The sequence below is a fragment of the Scyliorhinus canicula genome, chromosome 7 (assembly GCF_902713615.1).
Source record: "Scyliorhinus canicula chromosome 7, sScyCan1.1, whole genome shotgun sequence".
Classification (NCBI taxonomy): domain Eukaryota; kingdom Metazoa; phylum Chordata; class Chondrichthyes; order Carcharhiniformes; family Scyliorhinidae; genus Scyliorhinus; species Scyliorhinus canicula.
The window spans coordinates 130,887,891-130,908,057 of NC_052152.1; the positions used below are offsets into that span (position 1 = coordinate 130,887,891).

General features: G+C 47.8%; 1 protein-coding gene across 3 annotated transcripts in view; it reads right to left on the reverse strand.

The window, feature by feature from the left end:
* Window positions 1-1,195: 1,195 nt before the first annotated feature.
* The window catches only part of LOC119969376 (phosphoenolpyruvate carboxykinase, cytosolic [GTP]-like), a 136,218-nt gene continuing 117,246 nt past the window's right edge, over window positions 1,196-20,167 (reverse strand). For all 3 annotated transcript variants that reach the window (XM_038802941.1, XM_038802940.1, XM_038802942.1), the window contains exon 9: window positions 1,196-1,992. In XM_038802941.1, the coding sequence (XP_038658869.1) occupies window positions 1,535-1,992 (458 nt within the window). In that variant the 3' untranslated portion in view covers window positions 1,196-1,534. The remainder of the gene's footprint in view (window positions 1,993-20,167) is intronic.

A 20,167-nucleotide genomic window follows, 5' to 3' on the forward strand; every position in this document is an offset into this window, starting at 1 on the left:
CTCCAGGGTCCCAGGTTCGGTTCCCGGCTGGGTCACTGTCTGTGCGGAGTCTGCACGTCCTCCCCGTGTGTGCGTGGGTTTCCTCCGGGTGCTCCGGTTTCCTCCCACAGTCCAAAGATGTGCGGGTTAGGTGGATTGGCCATGATAAATTGCCCGTAGTGTAAAAAGTAAGGTTAAGGGGGGGGGGGGTATAGGGTATGCGGGTATAGGGTGGATACGTGGGTTTGAGTAGGGTGATCATTGCTCGGCACAACATTGAGGGCCGAAGGGCCTGTTCTGTGCTGTATTGTTCTAAAGTTCTAAAGAGACTTATTTTTGTTCCATTGTTTCTGACGAAATTAATTTAACTCACTGATAGCCTCCTCACAGTACTGGGTCCATGCCATCTTTATATTATACAGGAGTTAACCCTTAGCTGGCCAACTTCAGTACCTCAGGAAAGGGGAAATCACCAATTTATGTGGAGTTTTTATAATTCCAATATTGAAGACATAAAAGACATAATTTCTGTTATAACTTTTTTAATGCTTTGCTGTGACTTAAATAAAGCATTGATGTTGGAAAATATGCAGAGAATTAAAATCATAAATTACAAAAACAAAGCACAACCTTATGTCAAAAAGTAATTAATTTGAGAGCAGCGACAAAATATTGGAGTTTACATTGCTACGGTAACATCTAACAATAGTTAGTTGCACACTGTAACTCCGATTCCAGAACTAAAGCAATGGTTGATTCTAACCTAATTAATATTAATGTTTAAACAGTATAAGCCACATTCCATGTAACTATGAACCATATCAAATACATTGATTAAAGTCTGAAATCAAATCAGAATAATGATCTTTTAAATCTTTATAGTTCAGGTTATGATCATCAGGAAATGCCCCAAGCTCCAACCTGGCCAACCCCCACCCCCTTCCTCTGCCCCATGCACTCTCCCTCACCCAACCCCCTTTACCTCCCCTCCCCTTCTCCCAATTCAGCCGATACTTTATGCGTGAGACTTTATTGTGAATAATTCAACAAAGCCAATTTGTGCTTAGCTGACACAAACATACACATGCTTACACACTCACGCACATACTCTCTCACACACTCACTCTCACATACTCTCACACGTACATACTCACACAGACACTCTCTCACATGCTTTCACAGATAATCTCATACACACTCACACACACTCACACATACATACTCACATACACACTCATGCACACATTCTCTAACATACTTTCGCACATTCTCTCACACACACAATCAGACACAAAAATGTGCCTGTGAAGCAGACATCATTAAGCAGCAACTGAGAGCAGGAGCTCTTGCCGAATTTCTCCTTCCTGACCCCTGACCCATGAGACATTAAGGATGACAACCCTTAATATCTGTCAGAGTGAGGTTAATCAGAGTGAGGTTAATGAACCGAGAACAGATCAATGGTAAAGCCAGCGGGAAGTGGGTGCACCTGCTCTGTACAAATTAGTAACTCACTCCCATAACCAGGTGACCCATCGGGAGAGGCACTGCACCCTCATTGCATTTGACTTATTCTTTGTCCTAACTGCAGCAGCTGATTGGCCACGTCACTGGGAAGGTCGATGTTGACCTGATCTTCAAAATATTTTCTGATCGCTTCTATTTCCTCTTCCCAGAATTTTTTCTCAATACTGAAGAGTTCGTCCATGTTCACGAGGCCGAGGCCGTTGAGGTTCAGGGCGTTGTCTGCAGGAATGAAGCCCAAAGGAGACAGCTTGGCGCAGTCCTCCCCCTCGATTCTCCGGAACATCCACTCCAGGACTCGACAGTTCTCCCCAAAGCCCGGCCACAAGTAGTTGTTCTGATTATCTTTGCGGAACCAGTTGACGTGGAAGATCTTGGGAAGTTTTGAGCTGGTCCTATGCTCCATGCTGAGCCAGTGAGATAGGTATCTGCCAAAGTTGTATCCGAAGAAAGGCCGCATAGCGAAAGGGTCGTGCATAATAACCTTCCCTAAGAAACAACGACAAAAAGAGCAATGAAGAACTAGTGTTGAGAGTGACACAGGGACTACCCAAGATAATATTTGTATGGGGATAGAAACATAGAAAATAGGAGCAGGAGGAAGCTCCTATTTGGCTCTTTGAGCCTGCTCCACCATTCATTATGATCATGGCTGATCATCCAACTCAATAGCCTATTCCCGCTTTCCCCCATTATCCTTTGATCCCCTTCACCCTAAGTGCTATATCTAACTGCTTCTTGAAAACATACAATGATGAATAACACCACATCCTAACCATCCCATTTCACTTAAAATCTGAAGTGACATATTTTTTGTTTCCGATGTGAACATAGATAATGAATGTTAGCAGACCCCTCACGCATATCTACGTGTATTCATTAGGAATCACAGGAAATTGTTACTGGCCTACACTGTGCCCCAATGTTACAACCATACTCTCTTCCAATATTACAGGTGTTCACTGTGTCCCAGTGTTACTGGCATAGACTGTGTCCCAGTGTTACTATCACACTCTCTATAAAGATAAAGATCCTTTATTGTCACAAGTAGGCTTATATTAACACTGCAATTAAGTTACTGTGAAAAGCCCCAAGTCGCCACATTCCGACACCTGTTCGGGGACACAGAGGGAGAATTCAGAATTTTCAGCTGATATGGGAATTGAACCTGCGCTGCTGGCCTTGTTCTGCATCACAAACCAGCTGTCTAGCCCACTGAGCAAAACAGCCCCAAGTATTATTGGTGTCCTTGGTGTCCCAGTGTTACTGGCACAGACTGTGTCCCAGTGTTATTGATCTACATCGTGTCCCAGTGTTATTGATGTACACTGTGTCCCAGTGTTATTGATCTACATCGTGTCCCAGTGTTATTGATGTACACTGTGTCCCAGTGTTATTGATGTACACTGTGTCCCAGTGTTATTGATGTACACTGTGTCCCAGTGTTATTGATCTACATCGTGTCTCAGTGTTATTGATGTACACTGTGTCCCAGTGTTATTGATCTACATCGTGTCCCAGTGTAATTGATGTACACTGTGTCCCAGTGTTATTGATCTACATCGTGTCCCAGTGTAATTGATGTACACTGTGTCCCAGTGTTATTGATCTACATCGTGTCCCAGTGTTATTGATGTACACTGTGTCCCAATGTTATTGATCTACATCGTGTCCCAGTGTTATTGATGTACATTGTGTCCCAGTGTTATTGATCTACATTGTGTCCCAGTGTTATTGATGTACACTGTGTCCCAGTGTTATTGATCTACATCGTGTCCCAGTGTTATTGATGTACACTGTGTCCCAGTGTTATTGATGTACACTGTGTCCCAGTGTTATTGATCTACATCGTGTCCCAGTGTTATTGATGTACACTGTGTCCCAGTGTTATTGATGTACGCTGTGTCCCAGTGTTATTGATGTACATCGTGTCCCAGTGTTATTGATGTACGCTGTGTCCCAGTGTTATTGATGTACACTGTGTCCCAGTGTTATTGATGTACGCTGTGTCCCAGTGTTATTGATGTACACTGTGTCCCAGTGTTATTGATGTACACTGTGTCCCAGTGTTATTGATGTACACTGTGTCCCAGTGTTATTGATGTACGCTGTGTCCCAGTGTTATTGATGTACACTGTGTCCCAGTGTTATTGATGTACACTGTGTCCCAGTGTTATTGATGTACACTGTGTCCCAGTGTTATTGATCTACATCGTGTCCCAGTGTTATTGATGTACACTGTGTCCCAGTGTTATTGATCTACATCGTGTCCCAGTGTTATTGATGTACACTGTGTCCCAGTGTTATTGATCTACATCGTGTCCCAGTGTTATTGATGTACACTGTGTCCCAGTGTTACTGCCGTAGACGACGTCCCAGTGTTACTGCCGTAGATGACGTCTCAGTGTTATTGGCGTAGACGGTGTCTCAGTGTCACTGGCAAGCATGGTGTACCAGTGCTAATGATAATTCCACAGACTAACAACCCTCTGGGAGAAAGAAAATTATCCTCATCACGGCTTAAATAGGAGACGCTGGGTTGGATTCTCCGATTTTGAGGCTATGTCAGGAGCATTTGGCTAGTCTTACAACCAAAATGTCGGCGGTGCCCCGGCACTGATGCTCCACCTAATGGGGGTCAGCAGCTGTGCCACATAAAGCTGGCTTTACCTGCAGTACGGATGGAGAATTGCTGGGTCTGTCGCCGAGCACGCACACGGCAGTGACCAACGGCGGCAGATCCATACAACATGGTGCCGGTCATGCGTGGACCCAGCCTGCCAGATAGTGCCTCCCTGTAACCCCCATTGCCACTCCCGGACCATCCCCCATAAGTCCCTTCAGCCCCGCTTAACCCCCCCCCCCCCCCCCGCCCGGTCAGCAGAATGCCCCCCCCTCCCCCCCCCCCCCCCCCCCCCCCACTGTGGCGGCGCTGGGCACAGTCCGTAGCCGCCACATGAGGTCCCCAAAAATTGAGCACACGCGGCCCATACCATCGGGAAGTCGGCCCATCGGGGGCAGAGCTTCGGGGGAGGGCCTTGATATGTTATGTACTCTAGAACATAGAACTGTACTGCACAGTACAGGCTCTTCGGCCCACGATGATGTGCCGAACTAATCTGAAAGCAAGATCAAATCAACCTACTCCCTAATGCACTCCATGTGCCTATCCAATAACCGCTTGAAAGTTTCTAAAGTGTCCCTCTCCACTACCATAGCTGGGAGTGCGCTCCACGCCCCAACCACTCTCTGAGTAAAGAGCCTATCTCTGACATCCCTCCTTTATCTTCCACCATGAACTTTATAGTATGGCCCCTTGTAACATCTACATCCACCGGAAGAAAAAGTTGCTGAACGTCCACTCTATCTATCCCCCTCATCATCTTATACACCTCAATTAAGTCACCTCTCATCCTCCTTCGCTCCAATGAGAAAAGCCCTAGCTCCCTCAACCTTTCCTCATAAGACCCACCCACCAATCCAGGCAGCATCCTGGTAAATCTCCTTTGCACCCTTTCTAATGCTTCTACATCCTTCCTATAATGAGGTGACCAAAACTGCACACAATACTCCAAATGTGGTCCAGTCAAGGTCCTGCATAGTTGCAGCATAACCTCACGGCTCTTAAACTCAATCCCCCTGTTAATAAATGCTAACATGCTTTCTTCATGGCTCTACCCACTTGGGTGGCAACTTTCAGAGATCTACAGACATGAACTCTGAGATCTCTCTGCTCCTCCACATTCTTCAGAACCTTGCCGTTAACCACATAATCCGCATTCAAATTTGTCCTACCAAAATGAATCACCTCACACTTATCAGGGTTAAACTCCATCTGCCACTTTTCAGCCCAGCTCTGCATCCTATCAATGTCCCTTTGCAACCTACAACAGCCCTCCACATTCCACTATATCCACTACTCCACCAATCTTGGTGTCATCAGCAAATTTACTAACCCAACCTTCAACTCCATCATCCAAGTCATTGATAAAAATCACAAACAGCAAAGGACCCAGCACTGATCCCTGTGGTACACCGCTGGTGACTGGGCTCCAGGATGAAAATTTACCATCTGCCTCCACCCTCTGTCTTCGATGTGATAGCCAGTTACTGATCCAATCGGCCAAATTTCCCTCTGTGCCATGCCTCCTTACTTTCTGCATGAGCCAACCATGGGGCACCTTATCAAACGCCTTACTAAAATCCATGTAAAGGACATCAACTGCTCTACCTTCATCTATGTACTTAGTTACCTCCTCAAAGAATACAATCAAACTTGTGAGGCAAGACTTACCCCTCACAAATCCGTGCTGACTATCCTAGATTAAGCTGTATCTTTCCAAATGATCATAAATCCTATCCCTCAGGACCCTTTCCAATAATTTACCGATGACCAAAGTGAGACTAATCGGCCTAAAATTCCCATGGTTATACCTATTCCCTTTCTTGAACAAGGGGTCAACATTTGCTTCGCTCCAGTCTTCTGGCACTATTCCTGTAGACAGTGAGGACATAAAGATCAAAGCCAAAGGCTCTGCAATCTCATCCCTCTCCTCCCAAAGAATCCTAGGATATATCCCATCAGGCCCAGGGGACTTATCTATCCTCAGGCTTCTCAAAATTTCTAACACATCTTCCTTCCGAATATCTACCTCCTCCAGCCTACCAGTTTGTATCGCACTATCCTCCTCACCAACATTTCCCCTCTCCTTTGTGAACATTGAAGAAAAGTAATCATTTAGGGCCTCTCCTGTATCTTCAGACTCCATGCACACGCTCCCACTACTGTCCTTGACCGGCCCTAACTTCATCTTGGTCATTCTTTTATTCCTCACATAAGTGTAAATAGCCTTGGGGTTTTCCTTGATCCTACTTGCCAAGGACTTTGCATGCCCCCTCCTAGCTCTCCCAAGCTCTTTCTTGAGCTTCTTCCTAGCTATCTTCTTTCCCTCAAGTGCCCTAACTGAACCTTGTTTTCTCATCCTTACATAAGCCCCCTTCTTCCTCTTGACAAGACATTCAACCTCTTTTGTAAACCATGGTTCCCTCGCTCAGCCATTTCCTCCCTGTCTGACAGGGACAAACATATCAAGGACACGCAGTATTTGCTCCTTGAACAAACTCCACATCTCAATTGTGCCTATCCCTGACAGTTTCTGGTTCCATCTTATGCTCCCCAATTCTTGCCTAATCGTATCGTAATTACCCTTCCCCCAGTTATAAACCTTGCCCTGCTGTATGTTTCTATCCCTCTCCATTACTATAGTGAAAGTTACTGAATTGTGGTCACTATCTCCAAAGTGCTCTCCCACAACCAAATCTAACACTTGGCCTGGTTCATTACCCAGTACCAAATCCAATGTGGCCCCGCCTCTTGTCGGTCTATCCACATATTGTGTGAGGATACCCTCCTGCACACACTGGATAAAAACAGCCCCATCCAAACTATTCAAATTATAATGGTTCCAATCAATATTTGGAAAGTTAAAGTCACCCATGACAACTACCTTGTGACTACCGCACCTATCCAAAATCTGCATTGCAATATTTTTCTCTGCATCTCTGTTGCTGTTTGGGGGCCTATAGAAAACTCCTAACAAAGTGACTGCTCCTTTCCTATTTCTAACTTCAGCCCACACTACCTCGGTAGACAGATCCTCCTCAAATTGCCTTTCTGAAGCCATTATACTATCCTTGATTAACAATCCTCCATCTCTTTCACACCTTCCCTAATCTTACTGAAACATCTAGGATAACACAGATGCAACTGGATGCAACTTTAACCAAAGGTTACTCCAGACCTTGAAGTTAGTTCAATCTGATTTATTGAACCAGGAGCACAGTTAGCACAGTCTCTATGAGTTTGACTCTCTGCTAACCTAAGTGTGATTACTCTGTCTGACTGAACCAGACTAGCTCTTAGCCACGTGCTGGAGGTGTGATACTGTACATACACCCTGACTCACTCTGTAGATGTTCATCAGTGGAAAGAGGCGGAGTGTGAGTGCCGAGTGCCTTTTATACCACTCCTGTGTATCCTGGCTGCTCATTGGTCATGTCCTGTTCTTTGTGTTCATTAGCTGCCTGTCTGTGCCTGTCTGTATATCATTATCTGCATGTCTGCATATCATGACAGGCCTCAGGTGATGTCCTGAGGCAGTCTCAACGGCGTGCGGCGTACTCAGCGATTACCCAGTTTTTGAGGGGGCGGAGCATCTGAAAAACAGCACCCCTCCCGATTTCGGAGTAAAAACGGATTTTCCGGCCAATTGCCGAACACGATTTTGGCATTGGCATCAGAGAATCCAGCACCCAGTATTTTTTTTTGGATAAATTTAGAGTACCCAATTAATTTTTTCCAATTAAGTGGCAATTTTGCGTGGCCAATCCACCTACCCTGCAAAGATGGGTTGTGGGGGCGAAACTCACGCAAACACGGGGAGAATGTGCAAACTCCACATGGGCAGTGACCCAGAACCGGGATCGAACCTGGGACCTCGACGCCATGAGGCTGCAGGGCTAAGCCACTGTGCCACAATGCTGCCCAGCACCCTGTATTTTTAAACTGGCTCTCCAATAAGGGAAACCTCCTCTCAGCATCTACTCTTCCAAGTGTGGTGAACTCAGCCCAACGCATCACACAAGCTTGCCATACTCTCATTGATTCTGTATACACCCCCCGCTGCCTCAGAAAGGCAGACAGCATTGTCAGAGACCCCTCACACCCAGGCTTTGCTCTCTTCCAGACCCTTCCATCAGGCAGAAGATACAGAAGTCTGAAGACCCGCACATACTGACATAGGAACAGCTTCTTCCCCACAGTTACTAGACTCCTCAATGACTCTCCCTCGGACATCTGTTCCCTGTAAGAACACTATTCACGATGCCCTATGCTGCTCTTGTTTGGCCCTTGTTTTGCACTGTAGCCAATCACTATTTGTTGATGTATCATTGTCAATGTACTCTGTTGATTAGTATTTTGTCTGCTATGTACGTACTGTGTACGTTCCCTTGGCCACAGAAAAATACTTTTCACTGTACTTCGGTACATGTGACAATAAATATCAATCAATCAATCAATCAAGTCCTCTCACGATCTTATATATTGCAGAAAGATCACCTCATTCTTCTAAACTCTTTTGTACAGGCCCAACCTGTCCACCTTTCCTCATAGGATAAACCCATTCCCCGATCACATCCTCTGAACTGCTCCTAATACAATCCTAATACAATCATATCTTTTCTTAAGTAAGGAGTCAAAAATTACTCAAGATGTGGCCTCACCAATACACTGTACAACTGTAACAAAACATCCCTACATTTATATTCAACTCCTTTTCAAATAAACACCAACATTCCATTTGCCTTCCTAATCACTTGCTGTACCTGGGTGCTAATTGTTTATGATTCATGTGCCGGAATGACTAGATCCCTCTGCACTGTACAGTCCTGCAATCTCTCTCCATCTAAATAATATACTGTTTTTTATTCTTACCGCCAAGCATACAACCTGCTGTTTAGCCTCATTATACTACATCACATTGTTTCCCACATACTTAATCTATCTGTATCCCTTTGCTGATAGGTTATGTCCTCTTCACAACTTACTTTCCTACCTATTTTTATGTAGTCATTAAATTGAGCAATCATACATTCAGCCTCTTTATCCAAGTCTTTGATATATTGTAAGACCCCAGCACTGATCCCAGCCACATTCTAATAGTTACAATTTGCAAAGCCAAAAATGACCCATTAATCCCTACTTTCCTGTCAGTCAGCCAACCTTCAGCTCATACCAGCACATCGCTTCTAACACCATAAACTCCTATTTTGTGCGCTAATCTTCGATGTGGCACCTTAACAAATGCCTTTTGGAAATCCAAGTACACCACATCTACAGGTTCTCCTTTATTCACCTTGCTTGTTACTTCCTCAAAGAATTCTGACAAATTAAACACAATTTCACATTTACAAACATATGTTGGCTTCACCTTATTGCACTAAGATTTTCTCAGTACCCTGACATAACTTCCTTAATCATAGCTTCCAGTGTATTCCCTTTGTCAGATGATATGCTAACTGGCCTGTAGTTTCCTGTTTTCTGACTTCCTCCTTTTTTGAATAGAGGAGTTACATTTTCTGTTTTGCAGTCTGATGTAGCTTTCCAGAATCTAGAGAATCACAGTCAATGAATCCATTATCTCTGCAGCCACTTCTTTTAAGATCCTAAAATGTAGGCCATCAGGTCCTAGGGACCTGTCCGCCTTTAGTTCGAATAATTTTCTCAGCGCCCTTTCCCTGGTGATATTTGACATTTAGAACTAAAGCCATACTTCACTATTGTACCAATGCCATCCTTAGTTGGAAGAGCTACCCCACTGTGGTGAATTATAAACCTAGTAATTCACACTGTGTTGTATGATATGTATTGTGTCCTTGTGGGCTCTGTATACGAGCCGTTACGCGGCTCTGCCCGTAGGGGGAGATGAGGAGTTTGTACTGGGCTCCACCCTTGGATCCGCCCATGGCTCCGCCCATAGCTCCTCCCACTAACCGGAAGTATAAAGCTCTGCAGCCGTGAGCCTGCTGCCAGTTCATCTCGTCGCAGGCAGACTCAGTTGTAAGACTATTAAAACCACTGTTCACTTCCAATCACGTGTCTTGTAAATTGATGGTCTCATCACCCACCATCTTTTCCAAGCTTCTTGTCCTTCCAAAATGTCACGTACCCTTGAATGTTCAGGACCCAGACTTGTTCACTTGGCAGCTATGTCTCTGTAATGGCTAGCAGGTCATACATATTTATTTCTACTTCTGTTTGTCACGAGTGCTCATGCACATTCAGATGCAGAGCTTTTAGTTCTGTCTTTTGTTATTTTTTCAAACTCTGGCCTTTTCATATTCCTATGTTCTCTGTCCCTTCCTGCCATGCTCTGATTATCATTCCCTCTTATTGCTAACTTGCTCTGTTGCCTAGCCCTTTCTCCTTAATTGATCACAGCATCCCTCATGTGATCCCCCACATCACTACTTAGATTAAGGCCCTCTCTGCCACCCTAGTTCTCTGATTTGCCAGAGCAATCGTCCCAGCGAGGTTCGGACAAAGACTGTCCCAAAGGGCCCCTGGACTACTGCTGGAGCCCCTTGAATCAAAACCCATTATCTAATCTTTCATCCACTCATTCACCTCCCTAATCTTATTTAACCAATGCCTATTTGCTCGAGTAATAATCCAGAAATGAATCTTTGAGGTTTTGTTTTTGAATTTATCTCCTAGCTGCTCATTCTCCCTCAGAAGAATCTCTTTCCTAGTTCAACTTATAATGTTGGTATCTATCTGGACGACGTTCACAGCAACCTCTGTATGTTCCTTTGTAGCCAAAGCAGCTGTCCTGAACTCTGGCACCAGGCAGGCAGCACAGCCTTCTGGACTCTCGCGCTTGGCTGCAGAGAACTGTGGCTATCCCCCGACTAAACCGGCCTCTATTACAAAGGCGGGCGCGATTTAACGCCCAGAAAGCAGAGTCCTGTCTTGGGCGGGTTTAATGAGGTGTTTCTCGGTACCTGCAGCATCAAGAGCGACCCCGCTATCAAACGGGACCCTGTTTTATTTCTCGGCTTTGATCGGGAACGCCCCACCAAGGCCACGCCTGCTTCATTTCCTACAGGACGAGATCGGCGTGCCGTTTTTAAATGCCGCCCAGGTCTCTTGACACCCCTCAGCATCCCCACTGCGGCCTCCGGACCACTCCAATGTTCCAATTTACCAGTTAGGGGTCCTCAAACCTCCCCCCCCCAACCACCTCATAAGGACAGGGCACCCCGGGGCTGATCCTTGGCACGGGTAACCTGGCACCTGGGCACCTTGACACTGCCAACCTGGTGCCCTGGCAGTGTCCTGTCAGCCCAGGTGGCTCTGCCAAGGTTCCCGGGTGTCAATGGGAGTGCCAGGCTACCACCCTGCCCAGAGCCTGACAACCAGAGGGCCTCCGATGCCCTGAGAGACTCCCCCAGATGCCATTACGCCGGGTCTATGTTTGCATGGACCAGTACTAAAAGGAACCATGGTGAAGTCTCCTTGGTGTGGGCGCACGTTCCTGCGCCTCAGAGACATCGGGCGTGGGCATACGTAAATGAGCCTAACTGCGCACTTGAATATGTAAATCTGGATCTCGCCCAGCACGGACGAAATCCAGATTGTGACATCTCATGAGATCTCATAAGATCAAACAAGGCATTCTGAGCATTGCAAATCTCCAGTTAGGCTTCTCGTGTGATTTAATGGCCTTGTCATATCACCAAGTCGAGCGCAACGAGACCGTTCGATCATGCCCTACATTTCTATTTATTTCCCCTCTTGAATGGCTTTCTGTGCTGATGCGACCATCAATTCACGTGAAACAAGGTGTAGAAGTAAATTGTGGCTTTAATCGACTAGAACAGTGCCTGCCTGCGACTGATCTGCTAGAGAGAGCCGCCTACAGGGGTACTGCTCTTTATACTTCCCCTCAAGGGGTGGATCCAGGGGCGGAGCCCACAAAGGCACCAACATGATACATTCCAGGTAATATCTTACAATGATCCATAGGTGGAGCCCTCATGGGCAACAGCGTGATACAGTTACATACTTGGTGAATGGTTAATGCAATATGTTCACCACATGTGCCATGGTACCATGGTCACTTTACTCAGTCCCCACCCTCACCCATACAAGCTAAAGAACTTCAAACATGTCAGGAATTTACAAGACTTCCACTTCTGCCTTCTCGATCCTCTTAATCACACCTGCTGACCCTGAACACAGACTAAAAACCTAAACCTAAGAGGTAATGGTGTCCTGTGTCCTATTATTCATGTGCCCCATATTCTGTTTCCCAGTGTTTCCCATATTCTGTATCCCAGTGTTTCCTGTGTTCTGTATCTGAATGTCCCTGTGTTCCATATTCCAGTATTTCCCGTGTTCTATATCCCAGTGACCCTGTGTTCTATATCCCGGTATTTCCCTTGCTGATCCCAGTGTATTCTGTGTCCCAGTGTTTCCCGTGTTCTTTATCCCAGCGTCCCTGTGTTCTGTATCCCAGTTTCCCTGTGTTTTGTACACAGTCTTCCCATGTTCTCTATCCAAGTACTAGTGTATTAATTATCCCAATAAACTTATTTTCTGTATTCCAGTGCCCCGTGTTCTCTATCCTAGTTTCCCTGTGCTCTGTTTCCCAGTGTCCCTGTGTTTTGTATCCGAGTTTCCCTCTGTTCTGTTTCCCAGTCTTTTCGCTGTTCTGTTCATCAGCGTTTCCCATGTTCCTGTTTCCCAGTGTTCAGTGTTGTGCGTCCCAGTGTTCCTGTGTTGTGTATCCCAGTGTCCCTGTGTTCTGTTTCCCAGTGTCACTGTGTTCTGTATCCCAATGTCCCTATGTTGTGTTTCCCAGTGTCACTGTGTTCTGTATCCCAGTAGCCTGGTGTTCCGTATCCCAATGTCCCTGTGTTCTGTTTCCCAGTCTCACTGTGTTCTGTATCCCAGTGTCCTTGTTTTCTGAACCCCAGTGTCACTGTGTCCTATGTCCCAGTGTTTCCTGTATTCTGTTAACAGTGTTTCCAGGGTACCACACCCCAGTGTCCCAGAGTTCTGTATCCCAGTGTTCTGTACACAAGTGTTACTATGTTCTGTATCCCAGTGTGCCCCAGATCTCTGCCCCAGTGTTCCTGTGTTCTGTGTCCCAGTGTCATTGTGTTGTTTCCCAGTGCCCCTGTGTTCTGTGTCGCAGTGTCCCTGTGGTGATATGCATCACTGTATTTACACAAGGGGTTAATGTAAATATACTACAACTAAGTAACCACTAGAGGGAGCACCAGAGATGTCATGACATGCAGACATACAGCCAATGGGTCATTACAACAGGACACCAAGAGGTGGCATTACCACAAGGGGACACTTCACAACCCATAAAAAAAGGACAGGGCATACATGCTCTGCCTCTTTCCACAGACAGACATCTAAAGAGTACATCAGGGTTGATCAACAGCATCACACCCAGCACGTGGTTTAGAGCAGGCTGGTAAAGATAGAATTAGTTACTACAGTTAGATTAGCAGGGAGTTGAAATGAGTTGAGAACTGTGCTAATAGTTCAATTAACACATTGAACTCATTCCGTAGTCTGGAGCTTCCTTTGTCAAAGTATACATCAAGGAAGCAGCTTATGCTACACGAAGCAGCATAACACAACTGCTTATAACACAACCTTCCTGTGTTGTGTTTCCCAGTGTCCCTGTGTTGGGTTTCCCAGTATCCCTGTGTTTTGTGTCCCAGTGTCCCTGTGTTGTGTTTCCCAGTGTTTTGGGTGTTCTGTTTGCAGTGTCCCTGTGATCTGTATCCCAGTGTCCCTGTGATCTGTATCCCAGTGTCCCTGTGATCTGTATCCCAGTGTCCCTGTGATCTGTATCCCAGTGTCCCTGTGATCTGTATCCCAGTGTCCCTGTGAGCTGTATCCCAGTATCCCTGTGATCTGTATCTCAGTGTCCCTGTAAGCTGTATCCCAGTGTCCCTGTGAGCTGTATCCGTGTCCCTGTGAGCTGTATCCCAGTGTCCCTGTGAGCTGTATCCCAGTGTCCCTGTGATCTGTATCCCAGTGTCTCTGTGAGCTGTATCGCAGTGTCCCTGTGAGCTGCATCGCAGTGTCCCTGTGAGCTGTATCCCAGTGTCCCTGTGAGCTGTATCGCAGTGTCCCTGTGATCTGTATCCCAGTGTCCCTGTGATCTGTATCCCAGTGTCCCTGTGAGCTGTATCGCAGTGTCCCTGTGATCTGTATCCCAGTGTCCCTGTGATCTGTATCCCAGTGTCCCTGTGATCTGTATCCCAGTGTCCCTGTGATCTGTATCCCAGTGTCCCTGTGAGATGTATCGCAGTGTCCCTGTGATCTGTATCCCAGTGTCCCTGTGAGCTGTATCCCAGTGTCCCTGTGAGCTGTATCCCAGTGTCCCTGTGAGCTGTATCGCAGTGTCCCTGTGATCTGTATCCCAGTGTCCCTGTGATCTGTATCCCAGTGTCCCTGTGATCTGTATCCCAGTGTCCTGTGAGCTGTATCCAGTGTCCCTGTGACTGTATCCCAGTGTCCTGTGATCTGATCCCAGTGTCCCTGTGAGCTGTATCCCAGTGTCCCTGTGAGCAGTATCCCAGTGTCCCTGTGAGCTGTATCCCAGTGTCCCTGTGATCTGTATCCCAGTGTCCCTGTGAGCTGTATCCAGGTGTCCCTGTGAGCTGTATCCCAGTGTCCCTGTGAGCTGTATCCCAGTGTCCCTGTGAGCTGTATCCCAGTGTCCCTGTGAGCTGTATCCCAGTGTCCCTGTGAGCTGTATCCCAGTGTTCCTGTGAGCTGTATCCAGTGTCCTTGTGAACTGTATCCCAGTGTCCCTGTGAACTGTATCCCAGTGTCCCTGTGAGCTGTATCCCAGTGTCCCTGTGAGCTGTATCCCAGTGTCCCTGTGATCTGTATCGCAGTGTCCCTGTGAGCTGTATCCAGTGTCCTTGTGATCTGTATCCCAGTGTCCCTGTGAGCTGTATCCCAGTGTCCCTGTGAGCTGTATCCCAGTGTCCCTGTGAGCTGTATCCAGTGTCCCTGTGAGCTGTATCCAGTGTCCCTGGTGAGCTGTATCCCAGTGTCCCTGTGAGCTGTATCAAGATGTACCTGTGTTGTGTTTCTGTGCTTTGTATCCCAATGTCCCTGTGTTCTCTGAGTGCACTTTGTTCCATACTTCAGTGTTCATGTGTCCCTGTGTTGTATTTCCTGGGACTCTGTGTTCTGTATGCCAGTGTCCCTGTGTTCTGTATGCCAGTGTCCCTGTGTTTTGTATGCCGGTGTCTCTGTGGTCTGTATGCCGGTGTCCCTGTGTTCTGCATTCCAGTGTTTTCTGTGTTTTGTAGTCCAGTCCTTCCTGTGTCCTGTATCCCAGTGTCCCGACTTTGTGTTTCCAAGAGTCATTGTGTTGTGTATCCCAGTGTCCTGCATTCTGTTTCCCAGTGTTACTGCATTGTGTATCCCACTGGCCCGGTGTTGTATATCGCAGGGTCCATGTGTTGTATATCCCAGTGCTTCGGGTTCTCTTCACATTGCCCTGTGTTCCGTACCCCAGTTTTCCAGTGTCCTCTTTCCCAGTACCACTGTGCTATGTATCCCAGTGCTTCCTGTGTTCTATATCCCAGTGCCCCTGTGTTATGTATCCCAGTGTCCCTATGTTCTGTTTCCCAGTGTCCCTGTGTTCTGTTTCCCAGTGTCCCTGTGTTCTGTTTTCCAGTGCCCCTGTGTTCTGTTTCCCAGTGTCCCTGTGTTCTGTTTCCCAGTGTCCCTGTGTTCTGTTTCCCAGTGTCCCTGTGTTCTGTTTCCCAGTGTCCCTGTGAGCTGTATCCCAGTGTCCCTGTGATCTGTATCCCAGTGTCCCTGTGATCTGTATCCCAGTGTCCCTGTGAGCTGTATCCCAGTGTCCCTGTGAGCTGTATCCCAGTATCCCTGTGATCTGTATCTCAGTGTCCCTGTAAGCTGTATCCCAGTGTCCCTGTGAGCTGTATCCGTGTCCCTGTGAGCTGTATCCCAGTGTCCCTGTGAGCTGTATCCCAGTGTCCCTGTGATCTGTATCCCAGTCTCTCTGTGAGCTGTATCCCAGTGTCCCTGTGAGCTGTATCGCAGTGTCCCTGTGAGCTGTATCGCAGTGTCCCTGTGATCTGTATCCCAGTGTCCCTGTGATCTGTATCGCAGTGTCCCTGTGAGCTGTATCCCAGTGTCCCTGTGAGCTGTATCCCAGTGTCCCTGTGAGCTGTATCCCAGTGTCCCTGTGATCTGTATCCCAGTGTCCCTGTGAGCTGTATCCCATGTCCCTGTGAGCTGTATCCCAGTGTCCCTGTGAGCTGTATCCCAGTGTCCCTGTGATCTGTATCGCAGTGTCCCTGTGAGCTGTATCCAGTGTCCTTGTGATCTGTATCCCAGTGTCCCTGTGAGCTGTATCCCAGTGTCCCTGTGAGCTGTATCCCAGTGTCCCTGTGAGCTGTATCCCAGTGTCCCTGTGAGCTGTATCCCAGTGTCCCTGTGAGCTGTATCCCAGTGTCCCTGTGAGCTGTATCAAGATGTACCTGTGTTGTGTTTCTGTGCTTTGTATCCCAATGTCCCTGTGTTCTCTGAGTGCACTTTGTTCCATACTTCAGTGTTCATGTGTCCCTGTGTTGTATTTCCTGGGACTCTGTGTTCTGTATGCCAGTGTCCCTGTGTTCTGTATGCCAGTGTCCCTGTGTTTTGTATGCCGGTGTCTCTGTGGTCTGTATGCCGGTGTCCCTGTGTTCTGCATTCCAGTGTTTTCTGTGTTTTGTAGTCCAGTCCTTCCTGTGTCCTGTATCCCAGTGTCCCGACTTTGTGTTTCCAAGAGTCATTGTGTTGTGTATCCCAGTGTCCTGCATTCTGTTTCCCAGTGTTACTGCATTGTGTATCCCACTGGCCCGGTGTTGTATATCGCAGGGTCCATGTGTTGTATATCCCAGTGCTTCGGGTTCTCTTCACATTGCCCTGTGTTCCGTACCCCAGTTTTCCAGTGTCCTCTTTCCCAGTACCACTGTGCTATGTATCCCAGTGCTTCCTGTGTTCTATATCCCAGTGCCCCTGTGTTATGTATCCCAGTGTCCCTATGTTCTGTTTCCCAGTGTCCCTGTGTTCTGTTTCCCAGTGTCCCTGTGTTCTGCATCCCAGTGTCCCTGTGTTCTGTTTTCCAGTGCCCCTGTGTTCTGTTTCCCAGTGTCCCTGTGTTCTGTTTCCCAGTGTCCCTGTGTTCTGTTTCCCAGTGTCCCTGTGTTCTGTTTCCCAGTGTCCCTGTGAGCTGTATCCCAGTGTCCCTGTGATCTGTATCCCAGTGTCCCTGTGATCTGTATCCCAGTGTCCCTGTGAGCTGTATCCCAGTGTCCCTGTGAGCTGTATCCCAGTGTCCCTGTGAGCTGTATCCCAGTGTCCCTGTGAGCTGTATCCCAGTGTCCCTGTGAGCTGTATCCCAGTGTCCCTGTGAGCTGTATCCCAGTGTCCCTGTGAGCTGTATCCCAGTGTCCCTGTGATCTGTATCCCAGTGTCCCTGTGAGCTGTATCCCAGTGTCCCTGTGAGCTGTATCGCAGTGTCCCTGTGATCTGTATCCCAGTGTCCCTGTGAGCTGTATCCCAGTGTCCCTGTGAGCTGTATCCCAGTGTCCCTGTGAGCTGTATCCCAGTGTCCCTGTGAGCTGTATCCCAGTGTCCCTGTGAGCTGTATCCAGTGTGCTTGTGAACTGTATCCCAGTGTCCCTGTGATCTGTATCCCAGTGTCCCTGTGATCTGTATCCCAGTGTCCCTGTGATCTGTATCCCAGTGTCCCTGTGAGCTGTATCGCAGTGTCCCTGTGAACTGTATCCCAGTGTCCCTGTGAGCTGTATCCCAGTATTCCTGTGAGCTGTAGCCCAGTGTCCCTGTGAGCTGTATCGCAGTGTCCCTGTGAGCTGTATCCAGTTTCCTTGTGAACTGTATCCCAGTGTCCCTGTGAACTGTATCCCAGTGTCCCTGTGAGCTGTATCCCAGTGTCCCTGTGAGCTGTATCCCAGTGTCTCTGTGAGCTGTATCCCAGTGTTCCTGTGAGCTGTATCCCAGTGTCCCTGTGAGCTGTATCCCAGTGTCCCTGTGAGCTGTAGCCCAGTGTCTCTGTGAGCTGTATCCCAGTGTCCCTGTGAGCTGTATCCCAGTGTCCCTGTGAGCTGTATCCCAGTGTCCCTGTGAGCTGTATCCCAGTGTCCCTGTGAGCTGTATCCCAGTGTTCCTGTGAGCTGTATCCAGTGTCCTTGTGAACTGTATCCCAGTGTCCCTGTGAGCTGTATCCCAGTGTCCCTGTGAGCTGTAGCCCAGTGTCTCTGTGAGCTGTATCCCAGTGTCCCTGTGAGCTGTATCCCAGTGTCCCTGTGAGCTGTATCCCAGTGTCCCTGTGAGCTGTATCCCAGTGTCCCTGTGAGCTGTATCCCAGAGTCCCTGTGAGCTGTATCAAGATGTACCTGTGTTGTGTTTCTGTGCTTTGTATCCCAATGTCCCTGTGTTCTCTGAGTGCACTTTGTTCCATACTTCAGTGTTCATGTGTCCCTGTGTTGTATTTCCTGGGACTCTGTGTTCTGTATGCCAGTGTCCCTGTGTTCTGTATGCCAGTGTCCCTGTGTTTTGTATGCCGGTGTCTCTGTGGTCTGTATGCCGGTGTCCCTGTGTTCTGCATTCCAGTGTTTTCTGTGTTTTGTAGTCCAGTCCTTCCTGTGTCCTGTATCCCAGTGTCCCGACTTTGTGTTTCCAAGAGTCATTGTGTTGTGTATCCCAGTGTCCTGCATTCTGTTTCCCAGTGTTACTGCATTGTGTATCCCACTGGCCCGGTGTTGTATATCGCAGGGTCCATGTGTTGTATATCCCAGTGCTTCGGGTTCTCTTCACATTGCCCTGTGTTCCGTACCCCAGTTTTCCAGTGTCCTCTTTCCCAGTACCACTGTGCTATGTATCCCAGTGCTTCCTGTGTTCTATATCCCAGTGCCCCTGTGTTATGTATCCCAGTGTCCCTATGTTCTGTTTCCCAGTGTCCCTGTGTTCTGTTTCCCAGTGTCCCTGTGTTCTGCATCCCAGTGTCCCTGTGTTCTGTTTTCCAGTGCCCCTGTGTTCTGTTTCCCAATGTCCCTGTGTTCTGTTTCCCAGTGTCCCTGTGTTCTGTTTCCCAGTGTCCCTGTGTTCTGTTTCCCAGTGTCCCTGTGTTCTGTTTCCCAGCGCCCCTATGTTCTGTTTCCCAGTGTTCCCGTGTTCTGTTTCCCAGTGTCCCTGTGTTCTGTTTCCCAGTGTCCCTGTGTTCTGTTTCCCAGTGACCCTATGTTCTGTTTCCCAGTGTCCCTGTGTTCTGTTTCCCAGTGTCCCTGTGTTCTGTTTCCCAGTGTCCCTCTGCTCTGCTTTGCAGTAACCCTGTGCTCCGTTTCCCAGTGCCCCTGTGTTCTGTTTCCCAGTGACCGTGTTCTGTTTCCCAGTGACCCTGTGTTCTGTTTCCCAGTGCCCCTGTGTTGTTTCCCAGTGTCCCTGTGTTCTGTTTCCCAGTGTCCCTATGTTCTGTTTCCCAGTGCCCCTGTGTTCTGTTTCCCAGTGCCCCTGTGTTCTGTTTCCCAGTGTCCCTGTGTTCTGTTTCCCAGTGTCTCTGTGTTCTGTTTCCCAGTGTCCCTATGTTCTGTTTCCCAGTGTCCCTATGTTCTGTTTCCCAGTGTTCCTGTGTTCTGTTTCCCAGTGTCCCTGTGTTCTGTTTCCCAATGCCCCTGTGTTCTGTTTCCCAGTGTTCCTGTGTTCTGTTTCCCAGTGTCCCTGTGTTCTGTTTCCCAGTGCCCCTGTGTTCTGTTTCCCAATGTCCCTATGTTCTGTTTCCCAGTGTCCCTATGTTCTGTTTCCCAGTGTCCCTATGTTCTGTTTCCCAGTGTCCCTATGTTCTGTTTCCCAGCGCCCCTGTGTTGTTTTCCCAGTGTCCCTGTGTTCTGTTTCCCAGTGTCCCTGTGTTCTTTTTCCCAGCGCCCCTGTGTTGTTTTCCCAGTGTCCCTGTGTTCTGTTTCCCAGTGTCCCTGTGTTCTCTTTCCCAGTGTCCCTGTGTTAATTTTCCCAGTGTCCCTATGTTCT